The 23698-nt window shown below is 46.3% G+C and overlaps 1 protein-coding gene across 1 annotated transcript in view; it reads left to right on the top strand.

The window, feature by feature from the left end:
• Positions 1-23698, top strand: part of DNAH9 (dynein axonemal heavy chain 9) — a 374844-nt gene that overhangs the window by 132436 nt on the left and 218710 nt on the right. Inside the window, exons 39-41 of the mRNA XM_026654587.1 lie at positions 10651-10816; positions 14300-14402; positions 16547-16786. Coding sequence (XP_026510372.1) covers positions 10651-10816; positions 14300-14402; positions 16547-16786 — 509 coding nt within the window. The remainder of the gene's footprint in view (positions 1-10650; positions 10817-14299; positions 14403-16546; positions 16787-23698) is intronic.

Genomic DNA, 23698 nt, shown 5'->3' with positions numbered 1-23698 from the left:
CCTTTTTGTCGGAAAAAGAACAAAACTACCCCGAGCTGGATGATGACAAATGGCTGTGTAAGCTCATGTTTCTAACTGATATCACTGCTCACCTAAACGAACTCAACCTCTGTCTCCAGGGTGCAGGGCAAACAGTTCTAGATCTTTATGAAACCTGGAAAGCATTTGTTCTGAAACTAGCAGTTTTTTCCAGGGATATTCAAACTTCTACTTTCCACTACTTCCAACACATAAAAGAGCTATCGACACGTTGCACTGTCAGTGTCGATGAGATTGGAAAGTACATGCAAGAACTGGAATCAGAATTTTCTGACAGATTTCAAGATTTCCAGCGATTTGGCCCAACGCTTTCTTTTCTAATTAAACCTGAAAAGTTCAATGAAAGCGACTTGGATTTGTCTGTATTTCAGTGGATGGGTGTTGAAGATTTTGAAATGCAACTCATTCAGTTAAAAAGCTCAGAATTGTGGACATCAAAGTTTGTGGATCTGCGGAGCGCACTTGAAGCTACTGAGAGAGATCATGGGGCCTCTATTCTGACCTGCTGGACGTCCCTGCCAGTGAAATGTAACTGTTTGAAGAAAACAGCATTTGCAATGCTTTCAGCATTTGGATCCACGTACCTGTGTGAACAGGTATTTTCACACATGAAATCTGTCCTCTGTCCCTCTCGGAGCCGGTTAACAACTGATCACTCAGAAACCTGTGTGCAGCTTAAAGTATCCAAATACGTGCCAGACATTGGAAAACTCAGCAAGGAAAAGCAAGGGCAAGGATCACACTAAACTGATAAGATCTGCATTTTAATTTAATTTTAAATAAAGCTTCTGAAACATTTTGAAAACCTTGTTTACTTTACATATAACAGTAGTTTGGTTATATATTATAGACTTATAGAGAGACCAACTCCACCAGCGAGGTCCTTCAGTCTTCACCTGCTTGATTGCCAGAGTCCCATTTTAAGTATGTCCTCCATGTGGAGCATGCTCTGCAGCTGCTGAGGAGTGGGGATCTGACAGCATGTGCGGGTGGGAGTGGTTCGAGAGAACACTCATTGAGAGGCTCCCTAGAGGGTCAGGAGCAGCATTAATGTCTGACAGAGTTGGGGTATGTATATGCTCTCCCAGCCTGTGTTACCAGCTGAACCATCCAGCGGCTCCTTCAGGGGCCCAGTCTGCTGGGGCTACCAAAGCCCAGGAAAAAAGCCCTGCCTCCCGTAATACGCAGAGGGGCAGGTGCTGGGACAGGGACACAGGGCTACCCTGTGTGGTTAGAGAGGCCTGGTTTGTGCCATCTATTCCCATCGGTTCAGAGCAGGGCTGAGTCCAGGCTGGGTGGGAGAGGGGTCCGTCATTTATTTATTGGGTGGGGTGGGAGCTTGGCGGTGTTGGTGACAACATGTAGGAGAAAAGAAAAGGGGTGCAGCCCTTTTCCTGTATCCCCCACATTTGGACACTGCCTTCTCGACTTCCCTTCTCCATGACAGGCATGCCCATGCTCATTGTTGCTCCTGCATCAGCCCATGCAAATTATTAGATATCTCAGTTCTATTTGGCTTCCCCTGCACATTGCCCTGTATCATTTATGAAAGGGGAAAACAGCTTATGGTAATGTTAGCACACAAATAATGCATAACTCTGCTGCAGCAGAATAAAATGCCATAGTTTGCAAAGCTGCATGAGGCCAGCTAGAAATTTGATCACAATTTAAATTAAATGACTCAGATAAGCATTTAGCTTAGATTTAAAAGTCTTGGATGGTTACTATATACCCACAAAGCACAGTCAGATTATTAACATCCAGCTGTTTTATCTGCTGTGTAAGATCTGTACAGGTGAGCTTGAAATTGCATACTGTGAGCAGGTCAGATGGAATGAGCTGGACAACAAGGGCCACTTTTAACAGAATGCCTTTTACACATGCAAGTGCGTGTGAATGCAGGGTGGGATAGTTTCACAAATCCATGCAAGAGCCTCATGTATGACATTAGAGAGCTGTTTGCCCAATGCCATATTTGATCCTAGGCTCTAATGTTCAGCTCTGCTCCAACACAGCAATGGGATTCTTCTGTGTTCAGGAAGTTGCTCTCACAGTGATCACTAGCTCCTCTCACTGGCCCCCACACCGCCGCCCGTTAGTGCCCTCATTTACACTATGGATCAAATGCAGAAGGCTAGGCACGCGGCCTAAGTGCAGGGCCGGCTCCAGCATTTCTGCCGCCCCAAGCAAAAAAAAAAAAGCTGCGATCGACGGCAGGTCCTTCGCTCCTAGAGGGAGTGAGGGACCTGCCGCCCCTGAATTGCCGCAGGTGCTGCGCCTCTCCCTTGGCCGCCCCAAGCACCTGCTTGTTAAGCTGGTGCCTGGAGCCGGCCCTGCCTAAGTGCCCCTAAAATCCCACTGGCCCTGTGCATAGGGGTGAATTTCACACTACGTGAATGACTTGAACAGCACGTCTTTCCTGCAAAACTCAGGTGAAACAAACCTTCCTTGGTATCTGGTCCAAATTATGAATGATCTTCAAATATTAATACATTTCCCTCTCCAAATGCCCTTTTAATTTTTCCTAGAGCGTAGTTTGTCAATATAGGTCCTCTGGAAGATTGAAAAACAAACTCAAACACTCTGTCTTCAAGGCTTCCTAGCAGGGTAAAAGAACCTTCTCTCGTTCATTTATCTCAATAGTGATGGTGCAGTTGTTGAGATTTATATGGACAGATCTGGGCAGCCTTTTCATATTTCCTTGGCCTGTGAGCTATGGTTTGAGTTTGGGGCTCTCTTCTCTAAGCATATGAATAAGTCATCTGCTATGTGAATAAATGTGTGTGAAAGATTTCAGCTATGACTGCAATAATTGTGTTTGTTAGGCATGATTTATATTGCTCTATATTGTTCTCCACTGCTCATATTTTAGAGTTAATTTGCTCTTTTTTTGTGTAGTCAGTAGGCTGCTGTTTCCAGCAGGCCCTATTTAACTTTGTAAAACTCAAATACAACACAGATTATCTCTCTATCTCTCTATCTATAAAAATAAATTCTTCTTGGAGTGTCCTCTGCACATTCCCACCCCTGGGATATGAGCTGACTGGTGCCGTTCAATGATGCAGCCTTCTACTAGTAGTGCCTATAAGAGTGCTCATGCATCCCCTCCCACCTCTCCCCTCAGCGTTTGAGCATGTTCTGAGGGTAGTGCTATAAAAACATAATATCCCACTTACATATAAAAGCAGTGGTTGCCACTTCAGTTCCTTCCAGCCACTGACTACAGATGGATGTGAGCCTTTGTCGGATTCAAGATTCTGGGCAAGTTAGATAGGTGCTGTAGTAAGAAGTGAGCCAGGAGGAGGTGGTAGCCCAATGGTGAGTGGAGCACCCCTTGACATTGCAGTTAAACCTCGGGTTTGATATGAAGTTCAAGAGCAGCAAGCCAGCCTTGAACTCTGTTCCCCTCACATTTGGAGACTGTTTATGCCATTTTTTTACACTGAGTGGCAAAAGATCACCATGGACAGATGGGTTTTGGACACAATAAATGATGGTTATACCATCCAGTTCAAGACCTTCTTCCCTATTCAGGGACTCCTCTCACAAATTAATGCTAAGAACAGAAATCAACTCCCTACTAAGGGAAGGAGTAGTAGAAGAGGTCCCAATAAATCTAAGAAATTGGGGTTTCTACTCGGACTATTTCCTAATTCCAAAGAAAGATGGAGGACTTCTTCCAATGCTGGATCTGAGGAAGTTAAATAGGTACATCCAAAGATTTCCCTTCAGAATATTAACTCTAAGATCCATTATCCCCTCCCTCTCCTGTCTAAACAGGTTTTACAGCTCTCAATCTCAAAGAAGCTGCTTTAATATTTCAATAAGATGATCACACAGGAAATACCCTTATTTTGCCATAGGGCACCATTTCCAATACAGGCTCCTCCACTTTGGCCTTTCTACTGCATTAAAATCTTTACAAAATGCCTAGCTGTATTGGCAGCTTTTCTGAGAAGACCATATTTGTCCATATTTAGATGATTGGCTCCTAAAAGGAACTTCTGAAGGTGAACCAAAGGGTGTCACTCAATTCAGATGCTCGATGTTCCACAGGTTGGGATTTTTGATCACTGAAAAGAAATCTCTATTGAAGCCTTCACAAAAGATCCTATTCATAGGAGTACATCTCGACTCCAGAATGGCAAGAGCTGAACTTCTGGAGGAGAAATTCCTGAAGAGGAAATCTACCATTCAGAATGTAAAGTTCTTCCTCTCTCTGCTGAGTCTCATGGCATCACCGACGTATGTCACAACTTATATAGGACTAAGGCTGAGACCCCCTTCAGCACTGTTTGGCAAGAAACCTGGGCCTGCAGTACACGACACAAACTTAATACCGTTCCCAAGAAAATCCAGAAAACAATCTTATGGTGAATGGACCAGGAACATATATGGAGGGGAGTGAAGTTCAGCCGTCCCTTTCCTTCCATGGGGTACACACTTCAACAACCTTTTAACAAGAAGTCTCTCAAATCAGCAAGTGTGTCACCTTTATATCAGTCTTCTGGAGCTAACAGCAATTCATTTGGCACTCAGATCATTCCTCCCTCAGGTGCAAGGATCTGTGGTTCAAGCAGCCAGAGACAATATGAGAGCAAGGTACTATGTAAACGGACATGGAGGAGCCCATTCCTCAGAGTTTTGCAAGGAGGCAGTGAAGCTTTGGAGATTGGTGTATAATTCACAAGATTTATTGCAGTAGCTCTGCATGTGGCAGAACCTCTCAATCAGTTAGTGGCCCAACTAATCGGAGACTCTTCCCAGATGTATGAAGGGTCCTTGAAAGACTCTATGATCCAAGACAATTGGGACAATTTTGCTCTTTGGCAAAATTCACATATGTAGTATATATGAATTTTTATATTGTATAGAAATTTGCCACAAGATAAAACCCCAGGTGTCATTGTTTTTGTTCAGAAGCAGGAGCTCTTTAATGTTGATGCTTGTGAAGAAGGTTAGACAGGACTCAGCCAGGATGCTACTCATCACTCCAGCCTGGCTGAGACAGCGATGGTACACAGACTTGCTTCTTCAATGTGTCGCTGGACCTTCTGTCACAGCAGCAAGGGAAAGCATACCATCCAGATCCACTTTCACTGCACCTGATAGCATGGGCAATAGGACTCTGACAGAATTAGAGAAATCTTTCTTTGTAGCTGTACAGTGTTTTACTTAATGCTAGAAGACAATCAACTAGGAAATGTGATTTCGAATGGAAAAGATTTTCACTATGGATAGCTGATAAGGGTATTGATCCTATGTCAGCTCCTATTCAATCCAGAGTGTTTGCTGTTTCTGAAGAAAACGAGTTTATCTGTTACATCGCTCAGGGTACATTTAGCTGCAATTGCATTTACCAATATGTGGTAAATCTATGTTCTTGTATGATATTAAGAGGTTTCTGAGAGGTTTACTAAATATTTATCCCCCTGTGAGAGTCTGTTCCCCTATGGAATTTAAATTTAGTGCTAACATAGCTTATGTCTGCACCCTTTGGATCTTTATCATCTTATTCTCTAGTTCATCTTTCAGTTAAAACTGCATTTATTATAGCAATAATATCAACCAGGTGGGTTAGTGAACTTCAAGCCTTAATGACTGACCCTCTATTTACAATTTTTCATAGAGTAGTTCTTCTTCGAGTGATTGCTCATATCGATTCCAATTAGGTGTGTGTGCACTGCGTGCACAGTTGTCGGAAAGTTTTTGCCCAGCAGCACCCGTTGGGTCGGCTGTGGAGCCCCATGGAGTGGCACCTCCATAGCGCTCTATATATGACTCTTCCGACCTGGTGCCTCCTCAGTTCCTTCTTACCGCCAGTGACCATCGGTGGAACTGTGGCTTCTTGCTCAGCAGGCTCGCCACATTTCCCTAGCTCTATTTACTTAGTGTTTGTTTTCCGTAGTTAGTTAAGTTAGTTATTAGTTAGTATAGTGTTATTAGTTCGCTGTTGGGAGTGGGGGGTTCCCCTTCAAGCCGACCGTGCTCTCCCTGGGGACTCAGGGCATGCCTAAGTCCCAGGGGTTCAAACCCTGTAAGTCCTGCAACAAGTCTATGCCAATGGGCGACCCCCACGACTCTTGCTTGAAGTGTCTGGGGGAAACACATCAGGCAGATAAGTGCAGGATTTGCAAAGGGTTTTGCCCGAGAATGAAGGAGGAGCGGGAGTTTAGACTGAAGCAGCTACTCATGGAGGCAGCACTTAGACCACAGCCAGCATCGGCGTAGCAGGACCCAGCACCAAGCGCATCAGTGTGTAGTACCCCGGCAGCGGCTCCGGTGCCGAAACTGTCGGAGATGACTTGGCACCAGTCCCATTCCCCAGGTCAGAAGCGGCACCAGAAACAGGGTAGGAGTGGTTCCCCGACTTTGGGACCCAACCCCTCGGAACTAGCCAATGGGGCGTGTCCCAGGGAGGAGCCCCTTGTGCTGAAAACTGCAGAGCCAGCACCGTTGACTTCGGTCTTGCAAGGAGGACTTCTGAGTCCAGTGCAATTGGACTCACCATGTCAGGTGGTGGAGGAGGTACAACTGCCTTCCAACCTCGACACATCTGAGGCCGCAAGAGATCTCATAGACATGACGGCACTGCGGTCCCCGGCCCTTCGTGCAAAGCCCGCGATGCCACAGTGTGCGGCTCTGTCCCGCGGAAAGCCTGCAATGCTCTGCCCCTTGGCACCATCAGGGACAAGACACCCTTTGGAGTCTCAGCGCCGATCAGACTCGCGGCACCGATCAGACTCGCGGCACCAGTTCCACTCACGGCGCCGGTCTGATTCACAGCACCACTCCAGGTCCCACCAGCGCTCCCATTCGCAGCGTCAATCACCATCGCACAGCAGGTCCTGGTCCTGGCACAGTCCGTCTTGGCACCATTCCGGGTCATTGCGCGGACCCCACATGTGGTACCGCTGAGGGGAGGGGAGGGGGGGCCCCGTGAGCACTTCAGTAGGCACTACTAGTAGAAAGCCGCACTGTTCATCGGCACCAGTTGGCGCATATCCCAAGAGTGGGACTATGCAGAGTCCATCTCAAAGAGCCTCGGTTACAAGTACCCTTCATTTTTACAGTCGAGTATCCTTCAGAACATGGATTTATAAGAAATAGAGCAAGTGTTTTTGGGAACCCCATGGAGCAGACCCTCAGCTGATGGAAACTGTCCACAATGGAGCTATGACATTTTCCACCAGCAGAGGATCTGCTCTTACGTGCCTAACTATCTGAAGAGAGACATGCCAACGCTCCTGCCCACTCAGCGGTACGCTCCCAATTTGCAGTCAATGATTTTTAGAGCTCTTATGTGAATGTAAAGGTATAGGAAATTGTATACCGAGCCAGCGGCCAGTTGTGGGTGTGCATCTGAGGCATATCCTGACAACCTAACCCGGCAAGCTTGGAACTACAGGCTCTGCACTTTGGGCTCATCTCCATCTCTCCTCCCATCCGCCTGGGTTTTTTAGTCTATTTTCCTTTCTTCTCCTTTTTTCTCCTCACTTCAACCTTTGCTTGTTCCCTCTCCCCATTCTATCCCACACTTTTCACTCTCATTCTCCCTCCCACTCACTTAGTCTCTTCCTATAATTTGGTGGCCCATTGGTGGCTGCAGTGTTGTGCCCAGACTAATGGAAGGAGAGGTCCTTTCCTTTAGTGGCTTTGTGCAGTTCTGCTCTACGACAGTGAGCTACCATCATAACATTCTTCCCTAAAGGACTGACTGGGCAAAGAAGAGCTTTGTGCTAGACATCTGCCAATGAGAGACTAAAGTAATAAGGATTAGTAATGCAAATCATGCTGGGTGGAGGCAGTGACTCCACATTGGAGAGGGTATGTTAGGGGGCTTTCCCTTCACCCTCTCCCCTGGTTCTTGTCACACAGACAAAAAGCAGAAGACCAGAAGTCCGAAGTGCAGGCAACACAATGTTTTGGGGGGTTAGTTTCAAGCAAGCATGTCCATAACTCTGACACCGCAGAGCCTTGTTTCCCAGTGTCCCATTCTCCCCGCTTCTTAGCAGGCATAATTATATTTGAAATGCATGCCCTTGGTCCCACCCCTTACAACTTATGGTCATGTTCTGTTTTGGGGGGGTCGTGACTCTGGGGTCTTCGTCCCATCTCTTTTGTCTCCCATGGGAGGGGTAAGGAGTGAGGTGGTGCTATGGTCAGGGACAGGCATTTCTTTGGCCTTTTAGTGTTTTTTACCCTCCCCCCCCCCCCCCAGTCCCCCATTGCCCCTCCTGATAGGTTGCTTGACCTTGCCTTGAGATAGGAGTTGAGGCAGTCTTAAAGTGTGCGCTCGTATATTATACTACCACCATGCCCAGTAACACTTTAACTGTTCTTAGCTGTTCCCATTATACTAACAAACCCATCTGGCTAGGCAGAAGCAACATATACAGTGTCTTTGTCCTTACTTCACACATATTAATAAGAATAAAAGTGTATCAAGAATCAAATGGGCAAATGACATAGAATTCTATCTCAGGCAAAAATAGAGGCCTGAATCCTACATTATCACTAGCACTCCTATCAGGTACACTATGGGAAGGCTGACATTGCATCCCAAAGTTTTTAGCTCAGTCTCTCATACTAACTTGACTGGCCATAGAGCCCCGGGAGCTTTCTGATGCCATTATGTATGGAGTTTAATGCTTGTAAACTATGAGAGATCCAACGCAAGGCCACTTAGTTCCCCTTCAAAACCATAGCATTTTAAGTAGCGTATAGGCCTTGTGCAGGCTCTCTGCACGGTATAAATTTGCCCTTAGAGAGTTTCAGGCAACCTGGCTTTCTTTGATGGACAGCCACTGGAAAACACAAAGCCTGCTCAATAAATCTCATTTACTGTGAATGTTTATTTCAGACACTAATTTGAATAGGTCAGGATTTCAAAGATAGCGAAACATCCCCTTTTACTAGTATTATGAGATATTGTTTCAAATTAAAAGACTATTTTCCCAGACTTGTCATTTGATTCCCAGTAATTGCAATTCAATTTGATATATCTCTTACGTATTTGTTAAACCTCAAAAATGGCTGATTTTATATGTTAATTAAACACTAATTAAATGTAAAGTAAATGCTTAGTTGAAACACTTAATTTAACTTGCTACCAGAAACCTCAGATATTGTGGTTTTGTGGAGGGGGGTTGGTGGGAAGCTACTCCATTGAGAGGAGGTTCATCATTTTTTCCCTAGAGTTTTAAATGTTTTTTTGCAGCAAGCTGTCAAAAGATGAGAAATCGTTGGATTCTGAGCAATGGTGAAGAAAAGGCATTTTTGAACATATAAACCTATAATTGGTATTCTGAAAAAAAGTCCCTTAATAACTTTTTCCACGTGATAATGCATGTATTAAATGTATATTCTAACAAATGGCTATTTTAAAATACCCAGTGTCCTTTATTTTGTCCAATCCTCTGTAATTATAAATAATTGCTATTTATTGTGATGTTTTTATAGCACTGCTATAAGTCCACTGAAGACTAAAAACTGTATAAACAAATCAAATTTAGTTGGCATGTACTGAAAAATAGTACACCTTGAGACAGAAGGCATTCCCAAAGTAAACATACAAGGGGGGGAAAGGGGTATAGAATATGGCTTTGTCTGGTTGGTTTTGCACCAGTTGAGTGCAATAAAGCTTGGCTCACATTGGTGTTCAAGGAAATGATAACTTAGGACAATGCAGGATCCTTTGGACGATATGGCTGATTTTTTTATTAAATATTTATATAGAACTATAAATTTGCATGGTTCTTTACAGGAAAAACAAACAAGCACAAAAAAACCCCAAACCCTTCACCACTTCCTAGGCTCATTGCAAAAAGCTCTGTCCTCCTTCACAGGACCTGAAACAACTGATAAGAAATGGTCTTCCCCAGCCAGAAGACAGAAACCTGTGAGCATTTGCCAGCTCTTGCTGGAGTTTGGCCTGGTCACACAACGTGAAGCTTTGGAGGTTTTAAAAGACATCTGGCCACCACTGCTGAGGGAGACTCCTGCCTCTCCTAGCTGGTGGAAGCCAGTGGAGAGTGCTTCAGCCTTCCCCTAATGAAGATCAGCAATTCGTCTTCAGACAAGGCAAATTACTAGCTCCCCTGATGCAGGCAATAGTGAGGGACACTTTTTTCCTACCTGTTCTGAGACAAGACAAATCCACATATCCCATGTGAGGTCAAAACTCACCCCCATCCTGGGGTTTGACTTAATTAACAAGCAATGTGTTCATGAGATGAGGTGACAGACACTCAGGTAACATGATGGCCGGTCCAAGCCTTTCCCGAGCTTGGCTGCACTTTGAGGTCCTAGTTCTGGGCTGCTCCTTCTAACCCCTACTTCATTTGCCTCAGACCCAAGATAGTTCTGTCAGGAAAACCCACCTCTAAAACCTGCTTCCTTCCTCTTTATCCCCTGCAGGCTTGATGTTGTGGGTAGAGCTCACTACAGCCCTCCCCTCTAACACAGACCATTAACCTCTTCCTGCTTTGGGGTTTGTCCACGTACACGTTTGATGGCTGGCGTGCACCAATCGTACCGTTCATACCACTATTTACATCCTCTGTGAATGCAGCCTAATGTTTGTAATGATCTGCCTTTGTTTCCATACAGCTGTACTTGAGAAGCCTTTGGATAAAAAGGCTGGTAGAAATTATGGCCCACCTGGCACCAAGAAACTCATCTACTTCATTGACGATATGAACATGCCTGAAGTGGACACTTATGGAACAGTGCAGCCCCACACACTGATCAGACAACACATGGACTATGGCCACTGGTAGGTGTCTTCCCCTGCGCCATGCTATTCATGCTGTTAATCTGGCACTAAGCATGCAGTGTTGTTGTAGCCATCTTGGTCTCACGATATTAGAGAAACAAGTGTGAGGTAAGGGTGAAAACATTATCTATTATTGGATCCACTTCTGCTTTTGAGGTAACACAAAGCTCTTCTTTAGATCTGGGAAATTAACCCACAGCGTCACAGCTAAATAGGAAGTGGAACAGATTGTTTAGCATTAGTAGTTAACACATTTCAAGGAACCTTCAAGGTGAAGTGGCCCGTTAACACCTCTCCAGTTATGGGGAGGAAAGGAGTGGAGGGAGGGGGGGCGGGCTGGGGGAAGCATCCAGGGTTGTTAGTGGGTTACAGATTGTTGTAATAAGCCATAAATCTAGTGTCTCTGTTCAGTCCATGATTGTTAGTGTCTAGCAAAGTTACGAATTTAAGCTCCCAGGTGCAGGTTTCCTTTGAGAATGAAGACTGATAGGTCAGATATAGAGTGATCGCTGTGTGGAAAGTGTTCACCCACGGGTGATAGGGCGTTTTTGTCTTTTATCATTTTCCCGGGTGAGAGCATAGTGATTGTCTGGCTTCACCCACGAATTGTTATTGGGGCATTTAGTGCACTGGATGAGCGTGGCATTCTGATTGTGAAACAAGGGTGCAGCTCTCCTTTCTACTGTTGGCGTAGTTCTTTGTCTACCTTCATGGGTGGCAGGGGAGGCTGTGCTTCCCCAAACAGTCAGGCGCAACTCTGCCCCCTGCTTACCACCGCCCCCTGCGGCTGCAGCCCCCAGTGCTCTGCCTTTGGGGCTGGGGGGCTAGCCTGGGGCAGGACTGGGCCAGTGGCTGTGGTGGTGGGGGGCTCTGGGCTCTGGTTGGAGGTGGAAGGGGGGGGCTGGGGCAGGAGGGGGGGCTGGGAGCTAGCCTGGAGCGGGACTGGGCCAGTGGCTGTGGTGGTGGTGGGGGCTCTCGGCTGTGGCGGGAGGTGGAGGGGGGGCGGCTCGGGCAGCAGGGGTGGGGCTGGGGGCTAGCCTCCCCCAGCTGGTGGTTCACGTGCCCCCCCCCATGCCTACCCTGAATATTGCTGGAGCCCGGGCACCGTGAGCCCATATAACTTGCCGCCTATGTGTATAGCACACTTACTCTGTTGTACGCATGCTCCTCAGACACATGCATCCGATACTCCAGCCCTGGCACTGTGGTGTGCTACCCTGGGGCAGGACGGACGTGCACAACTGCAAGGCTCTCACTGATGCACTCAGACACAGCACTGTCACCTATGCATATGTGTCGGATTCCCTCCACATTCCCATTCAGGAAGCTGAAACAATGACACAAGGCACAATTCCCTTCCAATTTCTATATGTGGGGAGGGATAGCTTGCAGTCCTTAGTTAGTGCTTAATAGTAACAATTTGGCTTCACAGTGACATGAAAGGGAATAAAGACCGCCTCAGGATGAACAGGAGGATCACAGAAGATGCAAAACAGAAAAAGAAAAATTGAGAAATGCTGTGGATATATGATCAAAAAGCACATGACAGGGTCCCATATTCATGGATCATTGAGACACTGAAAATGCAATAGGTTCATCCAAAGTTCATTTCCTTTGTGCCCCAATCTACAGCTAACTGGAACACTTAGCTCAGCCAGGAAGGGACTCTCATTGATGGCATCCAAATTAAAAGAGGAATCTTTCAAGCACTTATCACCAGTGCTGTTTGTGGTATTGATGCCCCCACTGACATGAATTCTCTGTGAGCTAAATTGCGGTTATTAAATCAGCGAAGAGCAACAACCAGTTAACCATTTGTTTTACATGAATGATCTGAAATTATATGGACAACAGGAGATGCAGAGAACGATGACGTGTAGAAAAGTTTGGTGAAGCTATACAGCTGGGGTCAGTTGACTAACCGGATAACTGCCAGTGTGATCAAGTGGAGTCAAGAGGAGAAGAAAAAAATTGACGTCCAAACAAGAAACCTCCTGGTGATACACAGAATAATGAATATATATCATGACATGGACAGGATGTACATCCAACGATGCGATGGAGCTAAAGGTGTGCTAAAGGTAGAGGTAGCAATTGACAATGAAGAATATAATATCAAAATATTTAAGAAGTCAGACAGAGCAAAAGATCATCTAGTTGAGATAACAAGCTAAGGCAGAGTGCATCCCAGCCCAAGAAAGCATAAAGGAAAGGAGAAAGCAAACGGCCAAAGAAAGACTTGGAAAGATTTATACAGAAATCAATGCACAGACAGCGGTGGAGAGCTCGAACCCTTTAGTGATCAAAGATTAACAGATTCATGTCTTGTAGGAGGATACCTGAAAAGAGAGACCAAGAGCCTCAGTGTGAGTGCACAAGAACAGTCGTTAAGACTTAATTATGTTCGAAACAAAATTGACTGACAGAACTGCTCCCCGAACTGCAGTGTGTGTGTTCTGAAAAGGAAGAGGTGGTGGAGCATATATTGAGCACTTGCAGGAGCCTGGCTGGGAGAGAATACAGGAGTAGACACAATGAAATCACCAAGTGTCTGCATTGGAGCCTCTGTGGCAAGTATTGATGTAAACGAGCCATGTGGTATTATGACCACCAAATCGAAAGTGCTCCAGAGAATGCAGAGGCTCAGATTTTATGGGATCTGGTAGTTGTCACAGACCGAATGGTGCAGGCAAACAGGCTGGACAGAGTTGTAGTAGAAAAGAAGACAAACAAGACCCTGTTAATTGCTATTGCCATCCCAGCAGACAGAAAGATAAAAAAGAAACAAGAAGAGAAGATGGTGAAGTATAAAGAACTCTGCCATGAAAAGGAAAACAATGAAAAACTACAACAAATACAATCTCAGTGATCACTTGGAACAATCGGTAAGGGTATGAATGGGCAGCTCAAGAACACGTTAGATTGCAAGACATCATGATCAGTGACCTCCAGAGGACAGCGCTGTTGGGCACTGCAAGAATTTTAAGGAAACTCAAAGGATAATGAGTGCATTTGAGCACCTAAAGTACAGGAATTCTGCAGAGTTTAACAAAAATCCTGACTATTCAATCCTAGAGTTAGTTCATGGTCAGGATTTATTGCTGACTCATGAGGGAATAAATTTTAGACAATAACTTTCCGCTTTTTATGCTTAAAGATCTTGTATGTTGTGAAGGCTGTTTGTTTAAAAAAAAAATCTCCACGATGTGATACTGAGGGATAATAACAATAGTACTTGTGCTTAAAAGCCGTCAACTGAAATCAGGACCCCGTTGAGCAAGTCCCTGTACAGATACACAGGAAGGCATGGTCCGTGTCCCAAAGAGCATAGTCTTTGATTCTGGGTCTTGGTGCATGAACTGAAGTCATCTGGGTTACACAAGTGTGTTACCACTGCTCCAGACCTGGCCCTGACGGGAGGGTGTGCTGCTACAAGTCTGTTGCTAATAGGCTGCAATTATTGTGTTGCTTTGTTTGCCACAGGTACGACAGAAACAAACTGTCCCTGAAGGAGATCATGAACGTGCAGTACGTGTCATGTATGAACCCCACTGCAGGGAGTTTCACCATCAACCCACGGCTTCAGGTAGAGTCAATTAACCGGCACACTGCTAATCTATTAAATCACTGGGAGAGTTAGAATATTATCAGAATGGACTTTAAAAGAATAACCTGGAGGGACAGATTATGGCCGTGACGCTGTAGTTAATACTCCAGCCTTAAGAAACGTGGCCAAATTCTGCTGTCACTTACATCAATGTAAATTCATTTAAATCAGTGGAGTTACTCTAATTTACACTGGTGGAACAGAAAGCAGAATTCTCCCTTATTCCTCATTTTTGGCCCCTTTCCCACCATATTTCCTAACACATTACGGCTCACAGTTTGAGATGGACTCTCACTTTTGCCAGCCAGCCAACAGCCTTCACAGTAATACAGATTGAGTTTACTTTTATTTATCTAGTGTTATCCCTGGAATGTAGTTACTCACTTTCTCTGGTTTGGGTTGTAAAAATCCTCATGCGACCAGCTACATTTTCCTTTGCCAAAGAGATGAAATACAATGAAAATAGGAAAGAAGATGATCCAGAGTTATAATAGCTAATGCTAACATGGATTTGGAAAGAGATATTAAACCTCATGCCTCAGGGCTTAAGCCAGTCACTGACTGTCAGGGATTAGGAGGAGACCTAACATAAGGGGCAGATCATATCACATCTGCTTTGTGCCAGGTTGCTTGTTCCATCGTCCAAAGCATCTGGGTCTGGCCAATGTCAGAGGGAGGGTAGTGCACTAGCTGGATCTCAGCTCTGATCCAATCTGGCAATTGCTTTGTTTAATAGGCAGCAGGTTTAAAACAATTTTAAGTACTTCTTCACACAATGCATAGTCAACCTGTGGAACTCATTGCCAGGAGATGTTGTGAAGGCCAGAAATGTAATGGGGTTCACATCAGAATTAGATAAGTTTATGGAGGATAAATCCATCAGTGGCTATTATTCAAAATGGTCAGGGATATAACCCCATGATCTGGATGTCCCTAAGCCTCTGACTCCCAGAAGCTGGGACTGGACAGCTTGGGGTGGATCACACAATAATCTTCCTGTTCTGTTCATTCCCTCTGAAACATCTGGCACTGATCATTGTAGGAAGAGAGGATACTGGGCTAGATGGACCATTGCTCTGACCCAGTATGGCCGTTCTCATGTTCTCCTATTTAACTTGTGAAAGGTGTTCTCTTATCACAAGGTGCACAGTTTGTCTGCTGGCATTGGTGGGATAGCATTTGCCAAATGAGCCCCAGAGTGGTCAGGGAATTGCTAGGTATCTAACTGTCAGCTATTCCCAGGTCACCTTGGCAGGCAGCAAAATGAAAACAGACTGGGTTTTATTAGTACTTACGAGAGAAATAGGGATCTCAAACAGGACTTAGGAGAAGGATCGCAACAGCCTGATGCATCGTATCCTGCATGGGAACCAAATCCCGCTCTTAGAGGTTGCATACATGCAATCCAGCTGGTGCCACTAGAACTTTCATGTGAACATGTAGAACTGAGAGCCGAATTTGTCCCCATTTCTTGACCAGCCTCTCCATGAAAGGAGTTACCCAGCATCCTGACCTCCTTAAATGAGCTGCCATAGTTTGGTAAAATGAGATATTTTGACCTCTTGAAAACTTGTGACTTACCCATCTCCGTCAGCCTAGCTCTTACTGAGAGGGACAAGGAACCTGCAATTCCTTGTTTGAGTAATGGTCCGAATATAGCACCTTACACGAAGGGTACCATCCTTTGGACAAAATATTGTCCTGGTATAAAGAACCAGTTTTTCCAGAGAGCTAACTTCTGTTTGGGCACCTGAATAAAATGGCCAGCTTTTCCAAAGTGCTCGGGACCCCACTGGTCTCTCTTAGTCAATGGAGGCTGCACATTTCTGAAAAACAGGCCTAAACTGTCCCCAGGAAATCAGCAAAATCAATTCACTGAGCTTGTTTATTTGCCATTTTGACTTAAAAACTGTAATATAATAACCATCAATTGCAATTGACAATTCCACCCTTTGGGAGCGGATGCCTCAGAAGTGGCTCATCAGCTTGAGCTATTGGGATGAGAAATCACAGTAGGAAAACTGATTGCTTTCTGATCAGCTCAATGAGCCCAAACTCCCATTCAGCAAGAAAGGAGGCCAACCCAGTCTGAAACCTTTCTTTGTTTTCCTTCCCTCCCTCAGCGCCACTTCAGTGTGTTTGCTCTCTCCTTCCCTGGATCGGAAGCTTTGTCCACCATCTACAGTGTCATTCTAACTCAGCATCTGAAACGGGGGAATTTCTCTGGGCCTGTGCAGAAATCGTCTCAGCAGCTGATACACCTGGCACTGGGCCTGCACCAGAAAGTAGCTGCTACTTTCCTGCCAACGGCTATCAAATTCCATTATATTTTCAACCTCAGAGACTTCTCCAATATCTTTCAAGTAAGTGCAGTAGCTTTCCTCCTGGGGCACTCAAAGGTTGACTAAAGGTAGGATGTGGAACTTATGGGTGTGTGGTCCCCTCTCTGTGTCAGCCCAGCACAAATTAACATTAATGGGAGGTATGCAGACTCACCAGGGCTGCGTATGCTCCATGTGGCGTTCAGTCCAGTCTGCCAAGAAAATGACAACACACATTTTTTTGGAGTAAAATATTTTTTCACGTAGTAACTAAGACCCAGATCCTCCAGGATACTTAGGCACCTAAATACTTTGGAGGGTCTCTGGGCCTGAAGTTCCTTTCCCTGTTGCCCATGTGGTTTCCCCTTTGTTAGATATTCAAGCCTGTGAGATCAGCTGAGGAGTGAGGAAAACGGTTAGGGTTGCCAGGTGTCTGGTTTTTGACCGGAACGCCTGGTCGAAAAGGGACACTGGCGGCTCCGGTCAGCACCGCTGACCAGGCTGTTAAAAGTCCGGTCAGCGGCGCAGTGGGGCTAAGGCAGGCTCCCTGCCTGCTGTGGCTCTGAGCAGCTCCCAGAAGCAGCAACATGTCCCCCCTCCAGCTCCTATGTGTAGGGGCAGCCTGGTGGTTCCACACGCTGCCCCCGACCCAAATGCCAGCTCTGCAGCTCCCATTAGCTGGGAACCATGGCCAATGGGAGCTGCGGGAGCAGCACCTACGAACGGGACAGCGCACAGAGCCATCTGGCCATGCCTATGCATAGGAGCCGAAAGGGGAACATGTCACTGCTTCTGGGAGCTGCCTGAGGTAAGCACCGTCCGGAGCCTGCACCCCTGACCCCCTCCCATGCCCCACCTCCCCTTCCCTGGCCCTGATCCCCCTCCCACCCTCCAAACCCCCAGCCAGAGCCTTCACCCCCCCTGCCCCAGTCTGGATCCCTCTCTCACCCTCCAAACCCCTCTGTCCCAGCCCAGAGCACCCTCCTGCACCCCAAATTCCTCATTCCCAGCCCCACACCAGAGCTTGCACCCCCAGCCAGAGCCCTCATCCCTCCCCCCGCACCCCAAACCCCTGCCCCACCCTGGAGCCCCCTCCTGCACCCTGAACCCCTCATTTCTGGCCCCATCTCAGAACCCACACCCCCGGCCCAGAGCCCATACCCCCTCCCTCACCCCAGCCCCCTGCCTTAGCCCAGAGCCCCCTCCCATACTCCGAACCCCTCATCTCTGGCTCCACCCCAGAGCCCGCACCCCCAGCCAGAGCTCTCATCCCCTCCCGCATCCCAACTCACTGCCTCAGCCCGGAGCCCCCTCCCACACCCTAAACTCCTCATTTCTGGTCCCACCCCAGAGCCCGCACCCCCAGGCGGAGCCTTCACTCATTCCCGGACCCCAAGCCCCATCCCCAGCCTGGTGAAAATGAGCAAGTGAGTGAGGGTGGGGAGAGTGAGCGACGGAGGGAGGGGGGATGGAGTGAGCAGAGGTGGGGCCTCAGAGAAGGGGCAGGGCAGGGGGCGGGGCAAGGGTGTTTGGTTTTGTGCTAGTAGAAAGTTGGCAACCCTAAAAGAGGTCCAGTGATTAGGGGTACTAGACTAGGTCTTAAGAGAGAGAGGTTTGATTTCCTTGCTCATGCACAGATTTCCTGTATGACCTTGGCCAGGTCACCTAGGCCTAGATTTTTAATGGTATTTAGGTATGGTTACACTCAGTGTCGCAATGCCTAATGGAATTAGGATCCTAAAGCTCATTTTCAAAAGGAATTTAGGGACCCAGGAACCAAAATCCCATTAATAGGTAATGGGATTTAGGCTCCTAAGTGCCTAAATCCCCCAAAATGATATTAGGGATCCTAAATCAGTTAAGTGTTGCAACACTGAGTGCCGGTGTCTAAATACCTTTAACAATCTAGCCCGTAGTCTCTCTAGGCCTCAGCTGCCCACATGTAAAATGGAGAGGATAACCTGCCCTCCCACACAGGAGGGCTGGGGGATAAATACACTGAATGTTGTCAGGCACTCAGATGTTATGGAAGGGTTGCTAGGGAAGGCGCAGACTGTTGGGAAGTATGAGTGACGAGAACGCGTGAGCAGTTGTTTATCAAGCGTAGGATCAGTCACAGCCCTGTAGTGGGAGTAGATGACAGAGACAAATTAAAACAGGCCCACGATGAAGGCCAGGTTTTGTGAACCATGTTGTAACTTGCCCTCTGATTAGAATTCATTACAAATTCATGGAAACAAATCATTGTTCTGCCTCTGCCGAGCCCCAGTCCGTGATGAGGCTGATACTAGTTGGGGAACTAGTTGATCATGTTGATTGTTATTTCAGGTTAAGACTTTACATCCACAGACATTTGTGTAAATATTTGCTTTCTGCACATCTCAGAAATAGTGGCTGCAAAGCAAAACTCACACCCTCGAGGCCAGCCCTCTGCTTCTCGTGCCATTGCTCTGCTCCCCTAGCCCTCCTCCCTTACCTCTTGGTGAAAGCATTGCCCTTCCCTTGCTCAACTCAAGCCTCTTGCCTCTCCACTCTGCAGCCTTCTCCCATTTCACCTCTGCTGTCTTCCCACGTGCTCAGTCCTGGAGCTTCCTCCAGCCCCTGATGCTCAAGATGATCATTTCCATCCCTCCTGAAACTCCTCCTGCAGCACCATGCAACTCCAGCGAACCCATGAAATAATCCCTTCCTCTGGCCACCAGGGCATTGTGTGTCTGTACCAGCCTGTCTAGCTATTGGTCAGCTTCTTGAAAGCACCTATCTCCAGCCCGCCCCTTGCATCATTCACTACACACCATACATCAGTGTCCTGAGTGAGGCAAGGGCTCCTCCAGAGCTACCTTAACACCCCCCCCCCCCCCCCCCCCACAACCCCTCCCCTGTCACATGCTTCTAAATCCCATGGTAACACCATACCAGGTGTATGGTGGATGCCCAAGTGGCAATTTGTAAAGGGCTGTAACTAACTCAAATCCAAACCAATGCTCACTGGATCACTGAAAGGTGATTCTCCTTAAGGAGACCAAGTCCCCTGCTAACCATGAGCTTTTGACTCTGTTGTCTCAGCACCAAAAAGAGGTTGCAAGATTTTTCTTTTATAATGGGAAAAGTTATTTTTTTCACACTTCTCATATTCCAAAATAGCCACACAGTTTTGCTCAAAGAGTCCTGAGGCAGAGATCAAAACTGGAAGCCTAGAGGAGAAAAGTTTTGCATAGTCATGAACAGCTTACCATGGGAGCTGAGAATGGGAACTGTTGCACACCCTGACTATAGCCCTTGCTGTCACTTTTGCAGTCACTGTTTTAAAAGTGCATGTCTTTAAGGTCAGTGTCTTGTAACTCATTAGAACTGAGTAAAAACTTTTTAGAAACTAATGGAAAGCCAAGAATCCCAGCTCTGCTGCAGGCCGGAGCAGGAGCTTATAACTCCCATGGGTCAGGGAGTATCAGACCTTAAAAACTGTCAGTGGTGGAAGGCTGAGTGTTGTCAGGCCTTGGCTTCAGACCAGGGTCACTTCAAATCCCTGCTTTTAGCCAAACTGTATTTTGAAGGGGTGACTAGGGAAGAAGAAACATTTTTATGGCAAGTTGTTTTATTTTTTTAAATGAGGTCTATTTGAAAGGTGCTCAGAGGTGTGGAATGGTAGGAGTTGTCCTCACAGAGCTGCATTACAGGGCAGAGAGCAGGTGAAGTGATAAGAGCTGCAGGTTGCTTCTGGTTATCACATAGTTGCAAAAGGAAAGAAATCATGTTTCTTCTGTTGTGGCTGTTTGTTTAGGTTGTGGTTCAGTTTTCCTTGAAACCCTTCCTCAGCAGACCATCATCTCCTCCTTTACTGAGATGTCTCAATTTCCCATCTAGTTTGCCCTGTTTGTGGAAGCTGATGTGGAGAGCACTGAAATCAGCACTGAGCTCTGTCTTTGCCTTTCCAGTCGCACTGAGTTATGGTAAATGCATCGCATTTTCAAACTGAAAAACAGAAAATGCAAAAAGCATTGTTGTGCCATAGCTTGGAATCCTCAGCCATCAGGAAAAGCAGATAGAGAAATCTCACTTGTCTTATCCTTTGGACGGATAAAGAAACGTGCAGATGCCAGTACTGTAGATAATAGTATAAAGGCCTTTTAAAATTCAGTTTAATCCTGAATAAACAATCAAGTGCTTGAGCATATAATAGCTTCATATATAAAGGGCCTTTAGTGAATGTTCTCCCACCAGCTATTTTCTAACTGCAGGAGCAGCTCATGGTAACAGGTATGTGGCACAAAACCTATGCAAATTGAAACTCCTGAGGGGTCCACCTTTGGAACTTTCTGCCTTTGTGTTGTTTTACTGTTGACTCTGCACAGATGGTTAACTGCTGTTCCACTTTTGATCTGCCCAAAGAATCTGTCACTATCACATTATCTTAGCTGTAGCTAAATATTGAATCAGTGACTTACAATCCCTGCCTGATTCCCTTTGTCAAAACAGGCTGACAGTCCTTATTACAAGGGCTGTGCTAATTGTCTCACTCCAGGAACCTTTGCCTTAGTTGCTGTTGCTAATGGAGAATGAGTGAATGCAAATCTACCTGTGTATGTGAATATTACCCAGAAGAGGATGCTCCAAAGTAGCCATCTGCAGAAATCATTTCTGACAGAGATCTGCTCACTTGTTGCTTTTATGTTGTTCAGACTTTCAGAGTGCCTGTATATATAATACTCAACACCAGCTTGATTGGCAGGCTAATGGCCTGTATTGCACAGTGAGAGTAACTCACTATGGATTGCACTGAAGGTGAATCCTAGTGGAATTCACTCCATTTTTCTCCAAAATGCTAGAGGGTTTAAGCTAGACAAATAAATGACATAGCTGAATGTGAAGGAACCTGACACAAACCTAGTGGCTGGAGGGTCTTCTGGCAGTACTGAGTAAACTGTGTCAAATGGTGCTCAAATTCGCCTTCACTAGACAAGAATGTTTCGTGCCCTCCTTTTGAGACTTGGAGCACCTACAAGCTATTCTAGAGCTGTGGTGGCAGGTCCCGAATATTGCTATTGGATGTGATTTCCTCCACTGCTCAACTGCTCTTCACCCTTTGGCCAGGCCAGGACGAACCACAATGGTCCAGCTGCTAGGTGATGAGTTGGCATTATATAATTAGGGCAAAATATGTTTACGGGGTGGTTCGCTGTACTTGTTACACTTGGCATGCCAAAGTGACACTGGAAACAGCCTGTCACAGCACAGATGTGACCCTGCAGACTATTGCCCGCTACCTGGTTTGCTTTAGAATTGCTCTAGTCTCCACAGGAGCACAAATTGCCAAGTGGTTGGGAGATGAGTTGGGGATTGGCTTTGATAAATCAGAAGAGAAACTGACAATTGCTTTGGATAGAAACAGGAAGACTGGGAGAGAGTTGCACCTGGAAGTACTGAGCCAGTGGAGGGACAGGACTTTCTTTGGCCAATAGGCAAGTACATTTAGAGCTGCTACTGAATGGAAAAGCCGCAAGTCAGGTCTGTATTTGTGGGCATTCTTTTGTGGTTTTGAATAGGAATAATGAGAATGTTTCCCAAACTGGTGGCAGGAGGGTGCAGCTGCTGTCTGTGGACCAAGAGACAACAATGCAAAACTCAAACCCACAAACCCTAGGAGATACAGTGTAAAGCTGTGTACCTACATACATCACCTACCAACACAGCTGCTCCTCGGTTGGGAGGAAGGATGGCCCATGGTTAAATGCTAGGCTAGAGTTAGGAGACCTGGGTTCAAGTCCCTGCTCTACCACAGAATTCCTCTGTGACCTTGAGCAAGTCTCTTAGCCTTTTGCCCAGATCCTCAGAAGTCGTTAGACACCAAACTCCCATTGATTTCAACAGAAATTAGGAGTCTAAATACCTTAGAAGTTCTGTGGCTCTGTTCGCCATGTAGAACAGTACTTCCCCACCTCACAGGGGTGTTGTAAGGATAACGACACTAAAGGTTGGGAGGTGCTCTGATCCTATGGGAATTGGGGCCATATAAAAAGTACCTTTGACAAACACACACTAGCAAATCAGCCCTGCTCAACTACATAGTCTCTTATGGACCGGCAGGCCTCATATCAGTCTTGCCTCCTCCACTGTCCCTCGATCCCAGCTATCTCAGCTCAGGGAATCCCTATTCCACTTCATGTCCCTCTCTGTTGTGGGACTGCGACTGTGTGACTTGCATGCCATTCCCAGAATTCCTTTCCAGCTCTTCTGAAGCAGCGCCAGGGCAATGCACTGGAAATGGCTTGTGCTCTGTTTTTGTCAATAGGAGGAAGCTATTCTGCCTTACTGTGCTGTGCCAAAGGACTCCTAAGGGAACGCTGTCCACCCGCTTTCCCAGACATGGTGACACACTGCATTTGCTTGAGCTGGGAACAATCCTCACCAAAAACCCAACAGCCTGTTCTTGGTGGCTGGCCATATGGAGGCTGGGTGTATGTGTTCTGACTCTCCATACATACTCTATTCCAGTTTGGCTGGCAGCTTTGCCCCTCTCTTTCCCTGGCCCTCCATGTCATTGTTTTCCCATTGCACACCCCAGAATTGTAGCTGTTGCGTATAGGAACTGGGAGTGTCTCTTTAAAGAGAACACAGAGAGCACCACTAGAGGGCTCACTCACTATTGACTTGGAACCTGACTGTGCCTGTGTGATTTCTTCCTGTTGTGTGCACTAAGGACACAACAGTAGCCCTGGAGGAGTAGCTTGTGAACACCCACCCCGCTTCTGAGTTAATAACAGTACTTAGATTCATTCCTTCCATGTCGACCACATGGACCAGGGTCACTTCACAGAGCCAGCTATTTAAAAAAAAAATATTTTAATTTGTAATTGAACTAAGAGGATTAAAAGTCATTTATTTCTGGGACATTTTTATACAGGATGAGCTGTGATTTTTACCCCCTTGTTATAACCCTTGTGCTAGGGCAACTTC

The sequence above is a fragment of the Terrapene carolina genome, unplaced genomic scaffold, assembly GCF_002925995.2.
Source record: "Terrapene carolina triunguis isolate 2854851 unplaced genomic scaffold, T_m_triunguis-2.0 Scaffold192, whole genome shotgun sequence".
In the NCBI taxonomy this organism is placed as follows: domain Eukaryota; kingdom Metazoa; phylum Chordata; order Testudines; family Emydidae; genus Terrapene; species Terrapene triunguis.
This window is presented reverse-complemented; position numbering and strand designations above follow the sequence as displayed.